This window comes from Sinocyclocheilus grahami, unplaced genomic scaffold, assembly GCF_001515645.1.
Source record: "Sinocyclocheilus grahami isolate Dianchi unplaced genomic scaffold, SAMN03320097.WGS_v1.1 scaffold440.1, whole genome shotgun sequence".
NCBI lineage: Eukaryota > Metazoa > Chordata > Actinopteri > Cypriniformes > Cyprinidae > Sinocyclocheilus > Sinocyclocheilus grahami.
Genome location: NW_015505619.1, coordinates 1,158,010 through 1,183,016, shown reverse-complemented (window position 1 = coordinate 1,183,016; position 25,007 = coordinate 1,158,010). Strand labels below are relative to the sequence as shown.

General features: G+C 34.2%; 2 protein-coding genes across 3 annotated transcripts in view; both read left to right on the top strand.

The window, feature by feature from the left end:
* Positions 1-4,287: 4,287 nt before the first annotated feature.
* On the top strand, positions 4,288-10,677 carry LOC107552086 (zinc finger protein 513). The gene is made up of 4 exons (XM_016233910.1): positions 4,288-4,894; positions 6,367-6,495; positions 7,538-8,254; positions 9,559-10,677. The coding sequence occupies exons 1-4, from the start codon at positions 4,855-4,857 to the stop codon at positions 10,320-10,322; spliced, it is 1,650 nt and encodes a 549-aa protein (XP_016089396.1). The 5' UTR covers positions 4,288-4,854; the 3' UTR covers positions 10,323-10,677.
* Positions 10,678-13,512: 2,835 nt separating this feature from the next.
* plaat1l (phospholipase A and acyltransferase 1-like) overlaps positions 13,513-25,007 on the top strand; it is a 16,658-nt gene continuing 5,163 nt past the window's right edge. The window contains exons 1-2 of one of the 2 annotated variants that reach the window (XM_016233911.1): positions 13,513-13,920; positions 13,998-14,082. In XM_016233911.1, the coding sequence (XP_016089397.1) occupies positions 14,038-14,082 (45 nt within the window). In that variant the 5' untranslated portion in view covers positions 13,513-13,920; positions 13,998-14,037. Of the gene's footprint in view, positions 13,921-13,997; positions 14,083-23,183; positions 23,614-25,007 lie in introns of those variants that run through there. The other variant, XM_016233913.1, reaches the window with a different exon arrangement.

Here is a 25,007-nt window from a genome sequence, read left to right as displayed (position 1 = left end):
AAAGTGGAACTTAATCGCAAAATATTACTGAAAACTGCTTTAGGAGTATTTTTTATTGTTTATTATTTAAACAAATGGAATCTTATTGGGAATTACCAAAAATGTCTTTAGTGGCAATTTTTATTATTAGTTTGTTAACTAATATAGTTAACTAATGTTAACAAATGAAACTTTATCGTATAGTGTTACCAAAAATTGTGTTTAAAAGTGTTTTTTATTGTTGGTTCATGCATGTTAACTAATGTAGTTAAAGGGGCCATATGATGCTATTTTAAAGATCATTATTTTGTGTATTTGGTGTAACAGAATATGTTGACATGCTTTAATGTTCAAAAAACACATTATTTTTCAAATACTGTACATTATTGTAGGTCCTCTATGCCCCGCCTCTCTCAAACGCTTTGTTTTCTACAAAGTCCCTCCTTCTGACAAGCGCAGTCTGCTCTGATTGGGCAGCTGACCCAGTGCATTGTGATTGGCCGAACACTACAAGCACGTGTCGGAAATGTAACGCCCCTTACCATAATCGCGAGCTTCATCTTTCAAAATAAATATTAAGACAGTTAATAATGTCATTAGTTTTACCATCATTTCAAGCTTGAAAGGGCAACAGAGTCGCGTGACAGACACAGTGATGATGCAGTACACAAGCCGCGGTTAAGACAGCTGACGTGCTATGATTTCTGAGTGGTTCACTCTCCTGTGATGTGACCCTGTTCCCCTCACACACACACACACACGACACGTTACTCTGCGCTGCGCAATACTCCGCATTTGAACAGTCAATAGCAAATACTTAAACTAATAACAAAACATACTTACAGTCGCTGATTCAGAAGCGCCAGATTGTCATAGCAAAGTCAGAATGACCTCCTCTCCTAGGTTCACGAAACGTTCGTCCATAAAATGCATTGCACAAATTCGAACATCTGGGTTGTGCTGTTCTGTTGTAAATAAATCTTAACCAATGACTCCTAATTGCATCTACTTCCGGAAGGCCAAATAAAGTGCTTTTGCTTTCGCACTGAATCACACAGCATCTCCCTGACATGCTGCATCAACACTACTGCGTTCCTGAAACCACGCCGCCTTTCTTTGCTGCACATTTGGGCGGCATTATGCTAATATTTCCAGTGATGTAGATATGTGAAGGCGTGTTAGAACGAGCCGTTTCAGGTAGGCGTGGCTGATTCTTAACTTTTATAAAGAATATCTCTTTGGATTTGAGACTTTAGTCTTTGCAACTTTACAGATCTTCTTTATGCACCAAGAGCTTGTAACACTCCAAAGAGAAAGAAAAACTTGAAATCGCATCATATGTCCTCCTTGCAAAGGATTACTGAAAATTATTATTAGTAGTATGTTTGGTTACACTTTATTTTACAGTATGGGTACTTACAGTGTACTATAGTGCTGTCAAATGATTAATCACGATTAATCGCATCCAAATTAAAAGTTTTTGTTTACATAATATGTGTGTGTGTACTGTGTATATTTATGTATATATAAATACACACGCATATATATATTTAAGAAAAAAATTATATTTGTATATTAAATATATTTATATATAATATAAATTATATAAATATAAATGTATACATGTAAATATTTTCTAAATATATACTGTATGTGTGTGTATTTATATAGACATAATAAATAAACACAGTGCACACACATATATTATGTAAACAAAAACTTTTATTTTGGATGTGATTAATCGTGATTAATCGTTTGACAGCACTAGTACTTACCCAAGAAAGTACTGAGTAGTCTAAGGTAACTACATGGGTTAAGGTTAAGTTTAGGGGTAGGTTCAACCTAGTTATTATCCAGTTATTATAATTGATATAATAAGTGCATAAGTAGCATGCTAACTAATGTAGTTAATTAACGTTAACAAATGGAACCGGTTTGTAAAGTGTTACCAAAAGTTCCTTTAGAGGGATTTTCATTTTTAGCTCATGTTAACTAATATTGTTAACTAATGTTAATAAATGGAGCTGTACTATAAAATGTTACCGGAAATTAATGTTGACAAAATGAACCTTATTGTAAAGTATTGCCAAAAAGTTGATTTAGAAGAAGTATTTTGCATTGTTGATTCATGTTAACTAATGAAGAAAACTTCTGCCTCAGAATTGTAATAGTTTTCTCTTCAGGTGTGGTTTATTTCCCCATTTCATTCTAATCTCTATTTTAACTCCTTTTGTAGTTCCAAAGGACATCATCCTCCATCAGCATCATTAAGGTTTAACCACGGCATCAACACAGATCAGCTCAGCTCTTCTTCTGATAGTCAAGCGTTAAAGGCAATAGTAACTTGAGCCTCTCAGCTCCTTCAGCCACATCGGGAATTAGGTAGTATACAGGTATTCAGTAGAACAGTATACTCCAATAAACAACAATGTCCTGGACGATGAACATACTGTACTTCTATAACTAATACATCAAATATAATCACGGGAGGAGCTATATCGGTGCTATGAATATGATTGTGAAAACACTGGCAGCCGGATACAGCGGTTTAGATGTGCGATGATGTTTTTTGCGTGCGAATGTGTTGCACTGAAAGAGGATTAATAATTGTAACAATTACAAATGTGACATTTCTCATTAATATGTGTAAATTATGACAATAAATTCATCATCAGCCACAGAAGTGGCCTTATATTATGCATTATTAATTTCTAACCGCAGTGAACAGTATATCAATGGCTTGTTTTATGTTTTGATTAAGTATTAACACTGTTATTAAATGTTTCACACCCTTGTAGAGTAGACTGTTCAACCGTGAGGTTTACATCAGATCCAGTGCAGGAGTGTCGGTGTTCATAAGAAATGGTTTTGTGCGGCATTTCTGTGCCAAACTAGTTCAAGTTTCTATTTTGAGCTTATAAATGAAGAAGTTAGTAAAATGTCTACCCTGTTATTGTAATGTGCGTAGTTCAGAAAATAATACTTATTTTATTATTATATTTTTTTCTTGATTCTCTAAGTGAGAAGTTTGGATTAAGTTATAGTAAATTAGCTACACTTAGCTGTAGTTTTGGGCAATAAATAAAGAATGTAGTTTAAAATCTGTATTTCATTGCAAACGTTAGAAGCAAAGTTTGTTAATATTCTTGTTCTCAATCCTACTTTCCAATAAATGGAAAATAAACTGTCTGGTTGGTTATTTATTTATTTACGTTTTTTGAGAGGCAGAAGTATAATTTTATAGAATATATCAATTAAAATGGTTTCATTTTTCTGTTCAATAATTCAATTTGTTAATTCTTTTAGAGAGGCAGAATTATATTATATTATATTTTAGATTATATTAACTTTTTACGTTTGATGTTTGACGTTTTCAGTGTTTAACCCTTTAACTGTCACTCACATTTTTGAACATAGACGTGAAAGTGCACGATCCAAACTTAAATTTTTATAATTCATGAACGAAAACATTTTGTAACATGATATTGATGTACCATTTTCATGGCAATGCAATGTTTGATTTTAAAATGGGTTTCAAAGGATGGATTTTGAGATTTAAAGTTTTCAATTGATATATAATTTCTGATGATTTCTAAAGTGTGATGGAGAAAAAGGCAACAAAGAAGACTTTCTGCTACAAAGGTCAGAATGATATAGACTTTTGAGGTGCACTCTTGTCATAAATTAATCTATTACTTTTCCTACATAATTTTTTACAAAAACATTGTTAAAATATCTATTTAGGAGTCTTAGACCTTTCCAACGATATATAATTTGTCATGATTAGATTAGGATTTCATTGTAATATAGTGAAGTAAATTTAGCCATCCCACAGAGGGGACGGGTGACAGTTAAAGGGTTAAGAAATAATGCAGCTAGATAGATAGATGGATAGATAGATGGATGGATAGATAGATGGATAGATGGATAGATAGATAGATAGATGGATAGATGGATGGATAGATGGATAGATGGATAGATAGATAGATAGATGGATAGATGGATGGATAGATGGATAGATGGATAGATAGATGGATGGATGGATAGATAGATAGATAGATAGATAGATAGATAGATAGATAGATAGATAGATGGATAGATGGATAGATAGATGGATAGATAGGAGCGCTGTTGTTCTCTGACTGTCCAGTACATAGATATATATACGTAGATGCCTCATTAGCGATGGCGGCCGCATCTACGTGCCTGGAGCAGTCGAATGCGGTCTATACATATCTATGGTCCAGTAGATGTCGCTGTTTAACCTTTTTCACGCTGAACTCTTTCAATCACTTCCTGTGCTGCACATACATCACAACAACTCCAGCAGCAAAGAAACTTGTACACTTTCACTTCTTCAACACTTGGAGACACTTTACAGGGATAAAAATCCACATGGACGAATAATTCCTCATGGAGAGACGCTGATATTCCCGCTGCTGGCTGTCCAGAGGTTATAAACACTGGACTTTTATTGTATGTTCTCTTTTTGGGCTAGCTGGTCATGCTAGTTAGCCTGCGACTGATAACAAGATACACACAAATTATATCCTGAATATCTTCATTTTCATTGATGTGGATTGATAACAGACTCAAGGCGCCAGCTAAAGTCATGTAGTCGTATATGCAGTTTTGTCTATGAATTATGTATGCAGTTTAGTATTAGAAATAATAACAGGGGATTTCAGTTTTTTGGATGTTTGGATATGATTTTTGGGGATACACAGTATTAAACGTGTTTAATTCGGGGCTTATGAGTCATTTGAGGAACTCTTTGTTCGGGAGAGGAAGAGGAAAATGAGGAAGAGGAAGATGATGGTGATGAAGATCAGTTCAACAGGGAACTGCTGATTATAAACAGACACATTCAGAAAAATGCCTAGAAGAAAACAGTCTAACCCACAGCCTGTCAAATGTAAGTCTGGATTTCTTTCAGTTATTTTTTAATATTAATGCCTGATTTTCATGTTTTATTGTTGAAATCAGTGTGATTGTGTTTATGTCTGTTGATAATTATTAACAAGAGCATAAAAAGATGCCCACATTCAGTCTGCCTCTAGTTATTTGATGACCTTATTCAGACATTTCTGTTTTTTTTTAGTTTCTCTTGATCTTGATTTCAAATGTTAAAAATCAGCAGCATATATTTCATATTTAGAGAACTTTCCAATCCAGAGTTTTGCAGATCTCCTGATTTCTCTCTCTGTAGTTGTTCAAAGTATGGCCGTGCCTTCTGCTTTTCTTCTGTGTTGCAATGATACCACCGACTTTCATGTATTTAATAATTTTGCTGTTGAAATAGGCCTAAGTGTTAAGAAAATGGCCAAATATCGACATATTTCGATATTTCACACTATATTTTAAGACTATTCACACTACTTCGATCAAAATCATCATCATCATTTTTTTAAATGAATAATAAAAAGAATTTATAAAAAATTGATATATTGTTGAGTCACGTGTCCTTGTTTTAAAAATAAAAAACTGATTTAATTCGTTTCTACTGTACTTTATATTCACTCCCATTAACTTGCTTTTTGCTGTGCTTTATTATGCCCGTGTCCTTTTCTGTCCAAATTAATATCGGAGATCATGTGGGCTTTTGTTGGAGAAACACAAGTCTAGCCTTTCCTTTAGTCTGAAAGCAGCTCTTTGTAGTTCCTCGTGAGCTTTTATATAAGTTCTAAAGGAAATCGTTGGACTAAATGATAGTTTCCAAAGCCCTTGAGCTACGAGTCTTCAAGAATCAGCTCTATCTCAGTGAAAACATGTCGGCTTCCCCTCTTCTGTCGTCATTCTTTCCTCACTGTGTTTCCTCGGGACAGACCCCTGTTCCTGCCGCGGGACCCATCTCTGACCCGACTCCCTCCATTTATCTGCCGTCTCTCCACTGTTCCTTCCTCCTTCATTCCTTCCTGCCTTATTTCTTTCCTCATTCCAGAGCTCCAGTGCTGATGACCGTCAGTCTTATCACTGTACAAGTCTCTCAAACCCATTTACTGGATATGACTGAGAATCATTATCAGATACACTGCATCTAAGGCTTCTTCTAGAATGTGTAATATCTATAAAGATATAGTTTTCAATTTCCAATGGCGATATCAGTAGAACAAGGAGCCTGATATATTGCTGCTATATGATGTACGATATGATTAAATGAACATTTTACACTATTTACACAACATTCACTCAGAAAGTTTACTAAATCACTAAAATCTTCCATTCTTCAGCCAAGCAATTACTTGACAAAATGTTTAAATGTAAAAAATAATGTTATTGAATGGATGGATTAATAGTTTTAATAGGCCTAAAAATAGGATGAGCCACTTGTTGTATAATAAAGTAAACTGTGATATTATCGTTGACTGTGATGTTGTCTGTTTGCAGTGGGAGCTGAAGATGGGGCGGCAGTCGGCAATCAGGAAAACCTGGTCCTGGAGAGTGACTTCCTCCTGGGACAGGAGCTGGGCTTTGGGGAAAATGACTACAGGATCGTGGGTTTTGAGAGGGACTCGGGTCAGTGATATGGAATATGAATTACTTCGTCAGTTTAAAATTGTTTTGCTGTACTGTTCCAAACATTTGTGGATAGATCATTTTAATAGACTTTAAAAATTGGATGACCCACTTTCTAAGCTGTTGTAGAATAGCTGTTGTGTATAAAAATACACTTTACTAATTCGATTTTGTGAAAACCTTGTTGTATAGTAGTTATAATAATAATAATTATTATTATTACTAGTAGTACTACTGTTATTATTAACAATAATAATAATATTAAGAATAATGATATAATTAATATAATGTTAGAATATTAAAATAATAATCTGTTGTAGAATAGCTGATACAATAGCTTTGTTTTATATTAATAATAATTTTAATAATTATAATAATTATTATTAATAATATTGATGATTTTATATATACAGCATATATATATATATATATATATGCTATGATATTGTATAAATAATAGTTATTCATTTTATAGTAATAGTAATAATTTATTATTATTAGTATTAATACTAATAATAGTAATACAATTAGTATACTATTATAATATTATATCAGTAATGAGAATAATAATAGTAGTAGAAGAAGTAACATTATTATTGCTTTTATTGTTGTTGTTATAATGTTATGTAATATTTTCAATAATCATAATATCATCTATTATTATTATTATTATTATTGCTTTTATTTATTAAGCATTTATATTATTGTTGCCACAGAAACAAAAAACAACTTAAGGCCTTGCTTTACAGTGATTTTGTGATAAATGAAAACTGCATTCAATTGAAAATTAGGTTTTGTGGCTTATAGTCCATGTCAAGTCATCTATATGCTAGTGTACTCAGTTGACAAAACTAACGTTTAGCCATTTTCTTCTGGGAGAACAGACTACACATTTTGATGACCCTAATTTATTGTATCGTATCCCTTTATTTATTTATTTTAAATATCATGAAATCTTTGATATATACTTCCTATGTGTAAACAGTAAAGAAAATGGTTTTAAAGAAAAACCATAACAGAGTATGTTGTGATCTCCCGATAGACTCCGTCACGGCTGACATGGGAATGCCGGTGTATGGCTTCAGCGATGAGGACTGTTCCAGCTACAACCGTCTCGGCATGGAGAGCGACTTCGAGGACCCACGAGACACGGAGAGTGAGCGGGAGGACATGGGCCCCGACGCTGCGTTCGCTCCGTACCTCTCCTGCAGGCAGTGCGGCCAGCTGCTGGGCGACCCCCTGAGCGGGGCGCTGGACCTCGCCGGCCTCTACTGCCTCCAGTGTGGCGCTGAGGGTGGAGACGCAGACCGGCAGGACCGTCCGCTAGAGGAGGCCCACCCCACAGACGCCACGCAGGGGAAGGTGAATCGAGGCAGATCCACGTCCGACGAAAGCTCTTGTAAAACGTACTCCTGCAAACTGTGCAGTTTCAGCTCGCGTTACTCCAATCACTTGAAGCGGCACATGAAAACACACAACGGCGAGAAGCCGTACCGCTGCCAGCAGTGCGCCTATGCCTCCACCCAGCTGGTCAACCTGCAGCGGCACGTGCGCACGCACACGGGCGAGAAGCCGTACAAATGCGAGTTCTGCACGTTCGCGTGCAACTCTCTGGGAAACCTGAAGAGGCACCAGCGCATGCACACGCAGGAGAAAGACCTCAACTGCAGCCAGTGCGACTTCAGAGCCAACAACAGCCACTCCTTAAAGAAACACATGATGAGCCACAAGGAGGACAAATCGTCAGCCTTCACGGAAGGTAGTTGTTTAATCCGCTTCACGTTAGAGCTGCACGATAAATTGAAATAAAACCAAAATTGTGGTATAGCTTTAGAGCGATTATCAAATCAAGCCTAGTGTAATTTATTTTTTAAATCAGTTTTTTTTTTTTTTCAAATTGTGCAGAATTTTATGCAAAAGAAAAAAAAAATTGTTTTGTAATCTTTAGTCAGATTCTGTAATATGGTTAATGTTGACTAATAACCAACATGCAGATCATGATTACACAGAATAAAAATAAAATTGGAGGTAATTTTGAAAGGCATTTTAATAGAATACATGCACTTTGTATTTCAGAATGAAGTGTTCAATTTACACATTTACAAATGTTTGATTTAACATTTGAAAACAAAGAAATTAAGAAATAATTAAATAAAAAATAGTTAATCCATAAATATTAGTATTGTGAAATATTATTAGTATTATTATTTTTTTAAATACTATAATTTTACAGCAAGCTATTATATTATTAGAAGTATTTCTTACTTTGTTTGAAAAAATATATATATATATTATTATTTTATTATATATATATATTTTCTTTTCATTACGTAGTACAATAATAATAATATAAATATTATTATAGTCAAATTGATATATAATTACAATTTTCTTGGTCAAATTGTGCAGCGCTACAAACATGCATGACAAAACTGGAGCTTTTTAAAATCGCTTAAAATTGCAATCACACATTTATCAGAACAGGTGCAATTTTTTTTTTTTTACATTTTCCCCAAATCCTGGCTTGTGGCTCTTGCTCACCTCTCCTATTACTTGATTTTTCACTGCTTCTACTGTCTTATCATAATAAATGTACACATGCCAAAAATACTAGTTATTTCAATAATATCAAATAAGTAGACATGGGGAAAAGCATTTTTTTTTCATGATCCAGTTGATTCCTAAAGGATGTAAAGTTCAGACCTATGTTTTTTCTGTTTCACTCATGTGTTATATTACAGAAGTAAAATCGTTTATGAATGCCATTTCCCTACACAGGTGAAGCAGTTATTTTACTTGACTTTATTCAGTTATTTTAATTATCAGTGCTCAACAGGAATGCAGATTCCGAGGATGCACAAAGAAGCACTTGTTCTCTTCAAAACGGCAAGTTTCTTGCTATTGCGTATTTCCTTTTACTTTATACTTTGCACTTTAAGCACTTCGTGCTGCAAACCAAAAGAGGAAGCGAAGCGTGAAGCAAGGGGGAAGTAGAAACTCTTGGCTTCCTAAATCTGGATTCGCTGTAAAGAGGAAGCTTGTTTTTGTTCCTTTGTCTTTCAGAGTCTGTGGTGTCTGACCTGACTCTGCACATCAGCAGCGACCCCGACTTCCTCCAAAGCTACGACACCCTGCGAACGGACCGCCATCCCCCCGCCCTGCTGCACGCCGAGGGTTTGGCCAAAGAGTCGGACCCTCTGCCCGAGCTGCTATTCCCCTTCACGTGCCGCGTGTGTGGAGCGGTGCTGGAGGACGAGGAGGGTGCCACAGCACAGATCTGCAGCAAATGCACACTAGACATGCTGTCCAAAAGCTCGCCGAGCAGCCCGGAGAAAGGCGACAAGCTGTACTCGTGCACATCGTGTCCGTTCGTCACACAGTACCCCAACCACCTCGCCCGCCACACGAAGACTCACAGCGGCGAGAAGCCCTACAAGTGCCCGCAGTGCAATTACGCCTCCGCCCACTTCGACAACCTCAAGCGGCACCACCGCGTGCACACGGGCGAGAAGCCCTACAAATGCCGCATGTGCGACTACGCTTGCGGCAACCTGGCCAATCTCAAGCGGCACGAGCGCATCCACTCGGGCGCCAAGCCCTTCCAGTGCAGCGTGTGCAGTTACAGCTGCAACCAGAGCATGAACCTGAAACGCCACATGCTGCGGCACACCGGTGAGAAGCCCTTCAAGTGCCAGGAGTGTGGATACACCACGGGCCACTGGGACAATTACAAACGCCACCAAAAGAAGCACGGCCACTCCGCCGAAGGCTGGCTCAAGATGCAGCTGCCGGAGAAAGAGGAAGAGGATGAGGAAGGAGAAATGTAGTGGAAGCTCTCTATGATGTCTAACTCCAGTTGCCTTATTATTATTATCATTATTGTTGTCATCAGAGGAATCCTTGTAGTAAAGGTGTGTCACGAGTCACGACAGGGCCGGTGTGCCGTTTTTTTTTTTTTCCCCACTTGATTGTATTTTGTCCAACTGTTTACAGCAGCTGATTTCAATCCTAGAATCACAGGTTTGGAATTTAAGGTCGACGTTTTGAACTGAAAGAGCACATTTATGCACCACTGGGTGAATCTCACAAAAATCTAACAGGCCATATTTCACCCTAAAATTAAAGAAAAAAAAACATGAAATTATATTTTTGCATGAAAAAAAGGAGGCATGTTTCTTAGGACCCTGAAGATTTTTTTTTTAATGAACCATGTCTCTTAAGACCATAATGATGAATAGTGAAATAATTTTTTACACTACCTTTCAATTTATTTATTTATATTTTCAAATTTATTATTTTTTTTTTACCTTTAGGTTTTCAAAATGAGGCATGTTTCTTATGAGCATTGAGTTTTTTTAGTTTTTTTTTTTCAATTTTGAAATTATTTAGAGAACATATTTAATAATTTTTTTATTTTTAAGTTTTAAAAATTTATATTATTTTTTTGATTACATTTCTTTCAAACCACAAAAATAAACAGCCACAAACAATGTGCAAACAAAGATTGATTAAATTTCAAAATTTATTTACAAATAAATTTAATTTGCATTATAATAATGAGACTTTTTTTTGCTGTCATGAAAATGTCACAATGCAACAAAAACAAATCCTAAAACCAGACTTCATTTTCTTTTATGCAAAATATAACTTCTTAATATTTTTTTCTTTTAAATTTGGCATGAATTATATTTTTGATGCATTTTGTGAGATTCACCTCTCTGCTGTCATGGATTCTTGTTGAATTGCTGAATGAAAGAACTGCAATAACACCAACAAGTGGCCCTGTTCCAGGCCGATTCATGAGGGATTTGATGACAATGAAGACGTCTGGCTGCTACTGTATGTTCACTTATGCACAATGACAGTGATGTTGCCTTGTCTCGGGGAGGTGCTGCTCCTCCTCCTCTCATTTACTGTATCTGAATTTCCTGGTGCCACTGCAAAATGCTGCACTGATCGGGGGTCTCGTCCGTCCCCAGCACACTCGAGGTTTTTCCAGGGCATTAGAGGGACACGTATGAATGAGTCTCACGAAAACTGTTCAGAAATGCTAGCATTATATTTACCCCGAAATGATTATTAAATAAGGGAATGTTTTGCATATTTTTGCATTGTGACATTATTGTGCATCTCTACGATTTTTATTTTTTGTAATACATTGTATACATTGTACTATCCCTTTGTTTTCATTACTGTATTACAGTAAAATTATTTTTTTATTGCATTATGGCGTAAATGACCTTAATTGTCTTTGAAAATAATGTCACAATGCAAAAAAAGTTGTAATGGTCTTAAAATAGGCCTTATTTTATTTGTACATTGGTTTTTCTCTTATTTTTGGTGTGAAAATGACCCAGATATGTTTTCATGAGATTCACAATTATGTGTGTGTCTTTTGTTTGACTTTAAAATATTTCCTTCAGTTTTATTTAGATTAAAGTGTGATGCCTGCTGTGAAATTTTCTCTTAGGAAAAGTAATCATGGAAACTAGTGAAGGTTTCATTTTCTCACACTTTTAGTGGGAAAGATCCTGTTTTGCCTTGCCCCCCTCTTTTATTTGTGTAAACCAGTTCATGAGGAAGAAAGTGGAGACCACATGTTCATATTCACTTTATAATGAGCAGTTCATATTCAAAACAAACATTTAAATATTTTGTACACAGTCACTTTGATATGTATTTGATCTTAAAGGAATAGTTCACCCAAAATAAACATTTGCTGAATGTTTACTCACCCTCAAGCCATCCAAGATGTAGATGAGTTTCTTCATCAGATTGATTGATCCTAACCGATGGATCCTCTGCAGTGAATGGGTGCCGTCAGAATAGGAGTCCAAACAGCTGATAAAAACATCACAAATAATCCACAAGTTGCTGCGTGTTTGTAAGATATGTAAAATGTCTTGAGGATGGATTTTTTTTTGAAAAACAATCAGCATTTCATTTCACAAGACGTTAATTGCTGGACTGGAGTGGTGTGGATTACATGTGGATTCTTATTGTGATGTTTTTATCAGCTGTTTGGACTCTCATTCTGACGGCACCCTTTCACTGCAGAGCATCCATTGGTGAGCAAGTGATGGAATGCTACATTTCTCCAAATCCGATGAACTCATCTACATCTTGGATGGCCTGAGTATAAGAACATTTTCAGCAAATTTTCATTTTTGGGTGAATTATTCCTTTAATTGGTCCTCCACTTTGGTCTGTTTTCTCTCTGTTACAGAACTGGCACAGTCACTCTGAAATACACAGCAAGAGTTCAGTGCAATCAGGGAATGAATAAAAAATAGATGCACAGCACTGAATCCAATGATATTTGGTTTGCCATATGGTGTAATATGATTATTTATGTACTGTATTTTTGTGGGTTTCTTTAGCTTTCTAATATCTGTACACAAATTGTTGATCTGAAGTGGCCTTTGGTTTCATAATAAAGGTGTTTTTAAAATTTTATTAAAAGCAGCTGCATTGAGACAATTTGTTACAGATGAAACTAAATTGGAATTCTGAAAAATATATATTCAGTGTATTCTACTCTACAATATTAGATTACAGTGCACTAATTTAATTGGACAAGCATTCAAAGAATGCTGACATTTTGTTTGGGTGTATTCCAAAGAATTCCAACATGTGATTCTCCTTTGCCGCCTTTTCTATTTTCCATTTGTGGAGAAAAAAAAGTCACAAAAATTGCTCATCATATTGTGCCAGTTACACCATTGTAATGTGCCATCTCAAGCTAAATTAATTTTATTATACGTTAATACAATTATTCTTGTTGACTATTATATATATATATATACATGTGTGTGTGTGTATAATATTATATAATGCATTTTTAATAAATGTTAGTTATTAATGCGGTATGGCAACTATACATATAAATACAGAAATAATATATAAAGAGAAAAAATGAGGATAAATATATTTTATTTCCTTAGTTTTTTTTTAATCAATAAATGTGTTTTTTTTTTTTTTTTACAATACAGAAAAGTGGAAAACACGGGACTGGCATGAAAAAAAAAAGTTAGAAAACTTATCTTATTACATCAAGCAAAATCTGGCTGTTTAATTGTTTAAGCATTTACCATTTCTTTCCTGTAGAGAGCAGAGCTGAGCTTTTCCAGAGAGTAATCACAGAAAAACAGACCATCATCACACATATTTTATCATGATATTGAATATGAATAATAATGTTTTTGTGATTCAGGTAACATTGTCTGATTTGGATACAGGTCCACGTGTTTTTTACTCTCATCATGACATGTATATTCCTGTGTTTGTGTTGCTGGCTGAAGTCACGGCGCAGTAGCTGGTTGAAAGGGACCAAACCTCTCTCAAACACCTGACTTGGTTCCGTTTTACCAGCAACTAAGACGTGTTTCTGAGGACAAACGGATTTCCAGCTTAGGATTTCTAGAGGTGAGAGGCATCGCTTTCCTCAGTGACATTCACACTTCAGCATCTGATTAATCACATGTCAAACGTTTCATTTGCAGTTCGAATCATCGATCTCATCTATAACTCAGGAAGCAGAAGATGAACTTCCTTCTGGACAATGACACCGAGACCGTGGATGTGCCGGTATGTCCTGACTCTGGTGTGTCCGTCCAGAATTAGCTCTTCTCCACCTGTCCAGTTATTAATAAGAGTAAACATTCGTGATGGCAGCAGCTGCTGTGTCACTCTTCAGTGTTCATGTCATCGTGGAGGAGCTCAGCTTGATAAATCACCAATGACCTGAGCTTGACTTTCACACAACCTTTACAAAGTGATCAAACCACATTGTTTAGTAGAGCTTATTTTACATTTTAAAACTGAAGATTGCTGCCTTTGTAAACCAGAGACCCTTTAAAAAAAAATGGAAAATTCTTGGAAAATACAAGAAATATTTGCTTGGAAAAAGGTTTTAAGCTCTATAGAATCAACTAAGATTGATAAAAATATATATTTTTTTATAAAACAATATCTAAAGTTGAACAGTTTTAGTTCTTTATTTGTAAAAATGATAGATTTTATAAAAATGAAATATACATTTTTATATTTCATACATTTTAAATCATTTTTAAAGAACAAATAACAGTGTTTATCTAATTAACTCTTTATCATTTGTAGTTCTTCATATTTTATGTAATTTATAATACAATTAAAATTACTTAATATATATTTACGTTTCTTTCATTTTATGTTTTATAAACTTAAAAAATATTATAGAACAAATAATGGTTATAGAACTCATTAACCCTCTATATCATTTTAGTGTATGTGTATATAAAAATATATTTACAAGATGTTACTTTTTATAGTTTGTAAATGTACAATCATTTTTCACAAATAACAGTTATAGAAATCATTAACTCATTAGAATGGATGATAGTGTTCCCTTTGATCCATAGACATAATTTAAGTCAGTGGTGCCATATTCTCTTAACAGTTTTAAGGAGATGATGATGATGATGATGATAAAGACTCTTTGAGACCACACACTTCCTTACATTCCATAGATTGATTCCGTATATGGGGATATAAGGAAGTATGTCATCTCAAGGAGCAACAGCCAGCTCTGTTAAACACACCATACATCACAACTCACATAATACTCTATAGTACAGCATAGATCCCATATGATACATAGCATAGGCTTTTTTATGAACAAGATTTTATGCATCTAGAGAAAGTTGTCAATCACCTTTTTCCCTCCACTAGCTGATTTTAAACAGCCCTGCGGTGTAACAAACTCACATTTAAAAGTACAAACATTCCATTTGATATGACATAAAAACAGAATGCTTGGTCAAATTTAAACTGTTGAAAAAATTAGATGGTGCTAAATGCCGTTTCAAATCATTTTAGATGGAGTTTAGCATGTCATACCGCCGCCTTTCAAAAAGTAAAATTTGTTTAAAAATGTGTTTACACTTGAGTGAACAAACAAAAAAACCCAAAACTGAACGAAGCAGTAAAGAGACTCAACCAGGAGCCAGTTCTACATTGAAAAGCGCTGCAGTCCAACAGCATTGACATATCAGACGGTTTCAGCTCAGGCTTTCCTATATTACTTGCCCGTCCCTTGGCATCCAGTCCATCAGACGGGACAAACACAGGTCCAGCGCTCTCTTCTGTGCATATCCTCGTCCTGTGCCATCTCCTGGATTGTGTCCAGAGCCGGCTTGGCTTCCCGGCCTTTTCTAATGCTCGCCCTCCCCTTGTTGGCAGCCTTCCACCTGTCGATGTCTTTTAGAGGCCTGGGTCTCTCCTGGACCTCCTGTTGGCAGGCCTCAGCGCTCTGACAGTCCAGCAGCCTGTGAAATCACAGCTCTCAGCTGTTCACACTGCGCTCCAGACATCCAATCTCAATGGCTTCTTGAAGGGGATTCTGGGGGGGCAGGGTGGGCCAAAAGACAACTGCCACCCGCTTTTATTGGGACAGCATGACAGAAAATGCTTTCTGGGGCACAAGTGTCAAAGAACTGCATGTTTTTGGTGTGTGTGTGCAGAAATTTATCTCAGTGATGTTCATGTTAGTAATGCGCTTGTTGTTTCTGTGAACTTCCTAGAGCATTGCTTCAGAATTTTACATCATTTTACTAATTTTTGCATGGATCTTATTTCCGCCACGGAATAAAAAATTATAATAAAAAAGGTAGTTGCTCACAATTCAGACTTTTTTATTATATATATATATATATAATTCCAGTGTTGGGGAAAGTTACTTTTAAAAGTAATGCATTACAATATTGCTTTACTTCCTAAAAAAAGTAACTAATTATGCTACTTAGTTACTTTTTATTGAAAGTAATGCATTACGTTACTTTTGTGTTACTTTTTAAATCTGTGCTGGGCTTGCTCGTTTGCTTTTAATATAAAAGTTCTATTTTTGGCAAATGTAAATGTCCTTTCACGCCAAAAGCCTCAGGCTGAAGGAAATGTAAATTGACGTCTGTACAGCAGAACACAGAAGAAGATAATTCAACACTCTTCAGAAATAAACAAAGAAGAAATGTTAGTTTATCTTGTGTAATTTTTGCTTATTAGTATGGTTGAATTGGATCGCCGAAGGTCAGCAGTAAATTGGTTAATAAAATGTGATTAAATACATAAAAGATATTTGTATTATTTAATATATTTCATTATTGCAGCTTTGAGTCATATTCTGAGTTGCTTTTGACTGTTTTTATTAATTTTGAGGAAAAATATGAGTGAGGGAGATGAATTAATGCATGTTCACATTTATTCTAGAACTAAAGTATACCGCCGCCTTTCAAAAAGTAAAATTTGTTTAAAAATGTGTTTACACTTGAGTGAACAAACAAAAAAACCCAAAACTGAACGAAGCAGTAAAGAGACTCAACCAGGAGCCAGTTCTACATTGAAAAGCGCTGCAGTCCAACAGCATTGACATATCAGACGGTTTCAGCTCAGGCTTTCCTATATTACTTGCCCGTCCCTTGGCATCCAGTCCATCAGACGGGACAAACACAGGTCCAGCGCTCTCTTCTGTGCATATCCTCGTCCTGTGCCATCTCCTGGATTGTGTCCAGAGCCGGCTTGGCTTCCCGGCCTTTTCTAATGCTCGCCCTCCCCTTGTTGGCAGCCTTCCACCTGTCGATGTCTTTTAGAGGCCTGGGTCTCTCCTGGACCTCCTGTTGGCAGGCCTCAGCGCTCTGACAGTCCAGCAGCCTGTGAAATCACAGCTCTCAGCTGTTCACACTGCGCTCCAGACATCCAATCTCAATGGCTTCTTGAAGGGGATTCTGGGGGGGCAGGGTGGGCCAAAAGACAACTGCCACCCGCTTTTATTGGGACAGCATGACAGAAAATGCTTTCTGGGGCACAGCTGACAAAGAACTGCATGTTTTTGGTGTGTGTGTGCAGAAATTTATCTCAGTGATGTTCATGTTAGTAATGCGCTTGTTGTTTCTGTGAACTTCCTAGAGCATTGCTTCAGAATTTTACATCATTTTACTAATTTTTGCATGGATCTTATTTCCGCCACGGAATAAAAAATTATAATAAAAAAGGTAGTTGCTCACAATTCAGACTTTTTTATAGCAGTTCTGAATTTATATTTTAGATTTATATTTTAGGTTAGATATTTAAAAATATGCGAAATATAAACTTGCAATTTTTGAGGAAAAATATGAGTGAGGGAGATGAATTAATGCATGTTCACATTTATTCTAGAACTAAAGTAACATATTACTCCTGATTTCTCTCAACAAGGGGACAGGAGAGCTTTCAATTAATAAATTGCAAAAAAAAGTAACTGGCGTTACTTATTTGAAAAAGTAACTCTTGTAAATTAAAAAGTAATTTGTTACTTTACTAGTTACTTAAAAAAGTAATCTGATTAACACAGAAGAAGATAATTCAACACTCTTCAGAAATAAACAAAGAAGAAATGTTAGTTTATCTTGTGTAATTTTTGCTTATTAGTATGGTTGAATTGGATCGCCGAAGGTCAGCAGTAAATTGGTTAATAAAATGTGATTAAATACATAAAAGATATTTGTATTATTTAATATATTTCATTATTGCAGCTTTGAGTCATATTCTGAGTTGCTTTTGACTGTTTTTATTAATTTTGAGGAAAAATATGAGTGAGGGAGATGAATTAATGCATGTTCACATTTATTCTAGAACTAAAGTAACATATTACTCCTGATTTCTCTCAACAAGGGGACAGGAGAGCTTTCAATTAATAAATTGCAAAAAAAAGTAACTGGCGTTACTTATTTGAAAAAGTAACTCTTGTAAATTAAAAAGTAATTTGTTACTTTACTAGTTACTTAAAAAAGTAATCTGATTACGTAACTCACGTTACTTGTAATGCGTTACCCCCAACACTGTGTAATTCTAAGAAAAAAAGTATTAACTCATAATTTTGCGAACAATATCTGAGTTCTAAGATATCATCTCATTTCTGAGAAAAAGTATAAACTGTTTAACATGACTTTTGAGGTCAGCAACATATAAAGGCAAGTTAATTATATATTATTAAATAAAATGGATATATCCTTATTTAATTTTATATATATATAAATTAGTGCTGTCAAACGATTAATCACGATTAATCGCATCCAAAATAAAAGTTTTTGTTTACATAATATATGTGTGTGTACTGTGTATATTTATTATGTGTAAATAAATACAAACACATGCATGTATATATTTAAGAAAAATATGTTATGTTCATATATTATATTTATACAGTAAATAATATAAAATATAAGAATATGAATATATAAATGTATAAACCTAAATATTTTCCAAATATATACTGTATGTGTGTGTATTTATTTATATATACATAATAAATATACACAGTAAATATACATTTATAATGTAAACAAAAACTTTTATTTTGGATGCGATTAATCACGATTAATCGTTTGACACCACTAATACAACTGCAAAAAAGTGCAGCAGTACAAGGAATTTTATTTTATTTTCACACAAGTATAAACAAAATTAGAAGAAAAAATAAAAATAATTATAATAAAAAAAATAAGTGATATATGCAACACAAACAAAATGCTGAAATTATATAACTAATACTAAAGTCAGTGGGAAATGATCGGCTGGTAAGAATGTTGTTCAGCTCCGCCTAGATCCTAAACCTGCAATCTGATTGGCTGATGGGAATGTTGTCAGCCAACAAGGATGTTGATCAAGGAAGATTTTCTTGGTGATCATGACAATGGCAGAACACTCGAATGCACAGATTTTATATATATATATATATATGCCTGTAACTCTTTCTGTGACTGTGATCACATGTACAACCGCTGCACACAGAAAGAGCAGAGCTCAGGGGAATGTGAACATGCTCCTCGTAATGCCTAAGGTCAACACCTGTGTGCTAAAATCAGCTGCAGTGGAGAGAGATGGACGCAGAGTGTAGAACTCGCTCTGAAATTCAACTCGCAGTCTATTTCAGTTGCACACAGACGCTGGAAATAGACTCGGCTGCCTGAAGATTCCTGTCCATGAACTGATGGCTCATGGAACTCAGTAGTTATTCATTATACTGAGTAATCATTGATTATTGATTATTCTTTAATAAATAAATAAATAACAAAGATGTAGATGCATTTAGCATTTTATGTAGGCTAGTACATGCAGATATGGGACACTGGGGCTAGTTTACTCCAGCAAAAAAAAAAAATATATATATATATATCTTTCTTTCCTTATTTTTAATAAGCACAACTTTCTTCACTAAGTCTTTATATATATATAAAACTTAAAAACTATTAAATATTTTTCTACAGTTTTTGTCCAGAAAAAAGATCATTCAAAAAATGTATTTAACACACACTGATCTTATCGTATTATATAGTAAAAAATTAAATCCTACGCAAAGAACATTTTTCATTTCATATATCGAAAATGTAGTAATTGAATACCTTTTCAGCAACATTGTAACAGTAAACAATTATGAAACGAAACAAAACGATGATATTTAAAATGTATGAAACATAAACATTATTTGAGCTATTTGCCAAGACAACATTTTTTTGCTTAGTTTAACTAGAATTACTTAAATAACTACTACAACTACTAAAAAAAAAACCTATATAGACATGACAAAAATGATCAAAACACAGAATACATAAAAAAGACAAAGCAAACAAACTAACCAAAATTTTTACTGAAATTAAAGTGAAAGCAAAATACAAAAAATCTGATTCAAAATATTAAGAAAAACTACAATAGTAATCAATGATCAATGATACTAAAATAATATTGATATATATAAATATGTATTTACATGTAAACAATGTCAGCGTACCCTTACTGAAATACCGAAAAGACAGAATTCACAAAAATGATTCTAATTTAAGACAGCACTGTAGAAATTATGTACTTTTGTGCAACATAAAAAATAACTCTGTACAGTTAATTTTTATATTTGACTGTTCTGTACATGCTAGACAGATGTCCAGTAAGATGTTGCACCTTTAATATTATATATTCTTTAATGCACTGAACATCACATTGCATGGAAAACCATTCTTACATCATGATGTTGGGTACCTTTATTTCTCATTCATGTGGAATTCATACAAGCTTTTTACTACTCATTACTGTCCATGATCGACCATGAACTACCAAATTACCTGATTGATTTAAAGCCATGATGAGGACTTGAGGGGATCAGCTAATGTCTTCCTCACATGTTCATGTTGAATCATTAGTGTTAAAGCAGAGTAAGAGGCCAGTGTTTGCGGCCAGTTGCCGTCCTGTGGTTGATACAGCTGTTCCATACGAGCAGACGCCTGAAAGACCTGCTATTGTGTACGTTTCTATCAGCGAGGTCAAAGGTAGCGTAATCAGCTCTTCACAAACAGGTGTGGGTCGTGACGGGACATGGCATATGCTGCTGCCGCCTCAACCTCAGTAGTACCATTTACCACAGTAAAAAAACAGAGGCTTTGTTTGCAGGGTTGCTGGATCAGCTATACAGTGATAATGACATTAAGTTGAGTTAACGACCTTAAAACTAATTATCTGCTACTAAATTATTTCATGGAATAACAATATATGACAGTCATTCTCAGCTCTTAAAGGGACAGTTCACCAATAAATACCCATATATATATATACCCATTAGTATATTTGTCAGCTGCCATGCATGCAAATTACAAAACGATAATTATTAAAAAATATATATTTTTACTTTAAGAAATGTATATATATATATATATATATATATATATATATATATAACTACCCCCTTAATGTTGATACCATTTCTAAAAAATAATTATAAAAAAATACATTTGTTCAATTAAAATAAAAGTTTGGAATGACTTAAAGGTGAGAAATATATATATTTATATATTAGAAATGGTAATCAAAAGTTTATAATAAATATATAATAATAATATCTATAAATATATATTACCATTTCTAATATATATATATAGCCTATATACAGTGGTGTGAAAAAGTGTTGGCCCCCTTCCTGATTTCTTATTTTTTTTGCATGTTTGTCACACTTTAATGTTTCAGATCCTCAAACACATTTAAATATTAGTCAAAGATAACACAAGTGAACACAACATGCAGTTTTTAAATGAAGGTTAAAACAAAATCCAAATCCAAACTACATGGCCCTGTGTGAAGAAGTGTTTGCCCCCTAAACCTAATAACTGGTTGGGCCACCCTTAACAGCAACAACTGCAATCAAGCGTTTGCAATAACTTGCAATGAGTCTGTTATGTGACAAACATGCAAAAAAATAAGAAATCAGGAAGGGGGCCAACACTTTTTCACACCACTGTATACATCTCTTTTTAATTTTGACATAAGAGTGAGTAAAATATTATTTTTATTATATATATATATATATATAAACTTGGATTTTTGATTAATGAAAAAAATTATAAGTAGCAAAATAAGCAGTCAGCATGATGTTCTCCTGAACATGTTTCAAGGATTATTATTGTAATTATTATTTTTTATTTTTTATTTATTTATTATTTATTTTATATTTTATAATACTTTTGATTAACTATCCATTTAACATTGGCACCATTTGTAAAGTCAGCAGACACACACCTGAAATCAAATGTTGTGCTTGAACCCTGTTGAGATTTACTCTGGGGGTTTGGATGTGTTGGATGAAAGCTGACCAAATGTAAGAGCAGACAGGCCATGATGAGACGAGTGCTTTACTGACTTCATGCACAACAAAGTGTTAAAGACATCCAGATCCCAAACACAAGTGACAGCTGTCAGGAGTGGAAAACAGCTAGTCAACCCATACTGACCAAATACATGCTCATATTAACCCTATAAAGCCTGCTGGATCATATTTGACCCAACTTCATTTTTGCATTTTTTATGGAAATTTATTTCTGCCATGGAATAAAAAAATGTAAAATAATTGTGACTTTTGAGCTCACAATTTAATTGAATCCTAAGTCTTAAGAAAAAAAGGTCTGAATTGTGAGATTTTAAAATTCCAATTACCATTTTTATTTTTCTGTGGCAGAAATAAGCTTACATAATTTCTAGCAAGTATTTTGTAGAAAATAATATATTCTGTCAAACCATTATGATCAAGTTTATGCATACAGGTAAATTAAGTAAACAATTTGGGGGGAAAGTAAAATTAGATTAGATTGATGAATTATGGGATTGATAACTCAAATCATTTATGTTGGTCTGAAATTGAGCCAATCTTCGGTGGAAAATTCATTTGAAAAAAGATAATTGTGTCTTACCAATTGAAGCGATCCTGTTGACTTTCTACAGTATAGTTGGCACCAGCGTTATTTCATTATTACTGAGATACTATTATAGTTTTTATTCATTGTTTGAATTTGTTTTTATTTTTAGATTTCTAGATTATTTCATTTTAATTTTTGTTAAAGTTTGAGTAATTTTGTTGTATTTTTGTCATCTTTACTTTTTTAATTTTTACTGTCCATTTAATGTTTATACATTTTTATTTCAGTTTTACGTTGTCATTTTAGTATCAAGTTAAACGAAGTGAAAATGAGAACTGTTTCCTTTGAAACTAGCTGAAATAAAAGTAACTAAAATACTTTTGCAATTAAACAATTTTTTTGTTATTATTATTATTTCAAGTAACACATTTTTGTATTTTTTTTTGATAGTGCTAATGAACTTTAATAACCCAACAGTTGAGACTGGTTGCAATATTAATACATTTAAAAGTGTGACGTTGTTGAGAGTTTCCACACTAAATAACTTTAACCAATAGCGTAGAGCAGACCCAGGGAACCCCAGCTCCAGACCGCAGGCGCTCCTCAGAGGCAGTTGAAGCAGCAGCTGGGGAACTGCTGCACATGCTCCACACGGCAGGTGGCGCCGACCACAAATGTCACCTCTCTCCAAGGCCGGCATATTCAGCTGGGATACGATTAGGCCCCGTCTCTCATCCTGAGAGTTCCTGAGAGAATGCGAGGGAAAGGCATGTGCTTCTAGCACATTATCTGAATGGCAGACGTGCCGCTGTCTGACCGCTGCTGCTTCCTCCGGCCCGTCATGACAATTGTGCACTCATTTGTTGAGGGAGCTTCATTCTGCAGGACCTGCGATTGTTTAGGGATTCCTGTGAAGGACAAACATATCAGAAGGGTCAGTCATGTGCTGCAGTACTAAAAAAAATTATATTTATTGATTCTACACTTTAAAAAAAAAGGGTAGAAACAATTTTCACTCTGAAATAGAAAAATAAATAATAATTCACCTAATTAAGACATAAGATGAAGGCATGAAAAATTACTTTATAAAACCATTTAAAAAAAACATCATACTTCAAATAATCCTAAATTGAAAGAAAAGAAAATATACAATTAAAAAACTTACATTTATTTTAATTTTAGCTAGCTGCCAAAGAAACATTTCTCATATTAATTTAATTATAAAATAATAACTAAACTAGAAATAAAAAATCTATACAAATTATAAGAGTGTTTCAGTGACGTTTTGGAAATGAGAAAAAGAAAAGTATGAGAAAAGTCGTTTTTATGTCTTTTATGCAAAAAGAACATCCGGTGAGGGTTTGTCTGAATCACATTTAATAGTGAAGAGTGTAATGATGAGCCAAACAGCATCTGCAGCAGTACAAGCATGTATGTTTGCCATTCTCAAACATGTTTCCTATCAGGATCTGTCTGTCGTACTGTGAGAGAAAAGAAAGAAAGTGTCTTTCAGAGCACGTGTTCTTCATGATGACAACAGGACGGGTAAATCATGCAGATAGAACTTGCTCTCGTCACATCTGATGTCTGCTATGTCACTGACAGCTGACACTGTTAAACACACCAGTATCTCTTTAGCCAGCCTTTAGCTGAGCTCTTCACATGCTTCCTTCCTCTTCTCTGATCTTTCTCTCAGCCAGCATCAGTTTTAACCTCTACATCACACGGTTATTATAATTAACTGCATCTGTGAAAATGTTCTCTTTACTTGAAAATTGATAAGCAAACAATAGGTAAAATAAAATAAAAATATGTATAATATTATTAATATAAAAATGAGATTTAATATATTTTATTAATATTAAAAGATATGTAAAAAATAAGTTGTGTGTAATATATACAAAAACCTTCATATATATGTCAAGTCAAGTCAAGTCACCTTTATTTATATAGCGCTTTTAACATAACGTACTCTATGATTAGCTCAGTGAATAATAAAAAAAAAACAGACCCGGCTAGAACAAGCGGAGTGATTTAAAATTGTGAAAGGGCGTTCCTGTAGCGATACCAGAACAATATCTCACGGTTCTCAACCAATCAGAAAAATATATATATATATATATATATATATATATATATATATATATATAACAGACAAAATATATAAATGTTTTTGAAAATTTAAATATTCATTCACTTATTAACGGAAATGAAATACAATTCAATGTGTGTGTGTGTATATATATGTATATATATATATATATATATACAGTGGGGAAAAAAAGTATTTAGTCAGCCACCAATTGTGCAAGTTCTCCCACTTAAAAA

Excerpts from the sequence above, each read along its gene's own strand:
- LOC107552086 (XM_016233910.1), top strand. The coding sequence starts at position 4,855 with ATGCCTAGAAGAAAACAGTCTAACCCACAGCCTGTCAAAT. Across the intron at positions 6,496-7,537 it reads GGGTTTTGAGAGGGACTCGG|ACTCCGTCACGGCTGACATG; the intron begins GTCAGTGATATG and ends ATCTCCCGATAG. Across the intron at positions 8,255-9,558 it reads ATCGTCAGCCTTCACGGAAG|AGTCTGTGGTGTCTGACCTG; the intron begins GTAGTTGTTTAA and ends TTTGTCTTTCAG.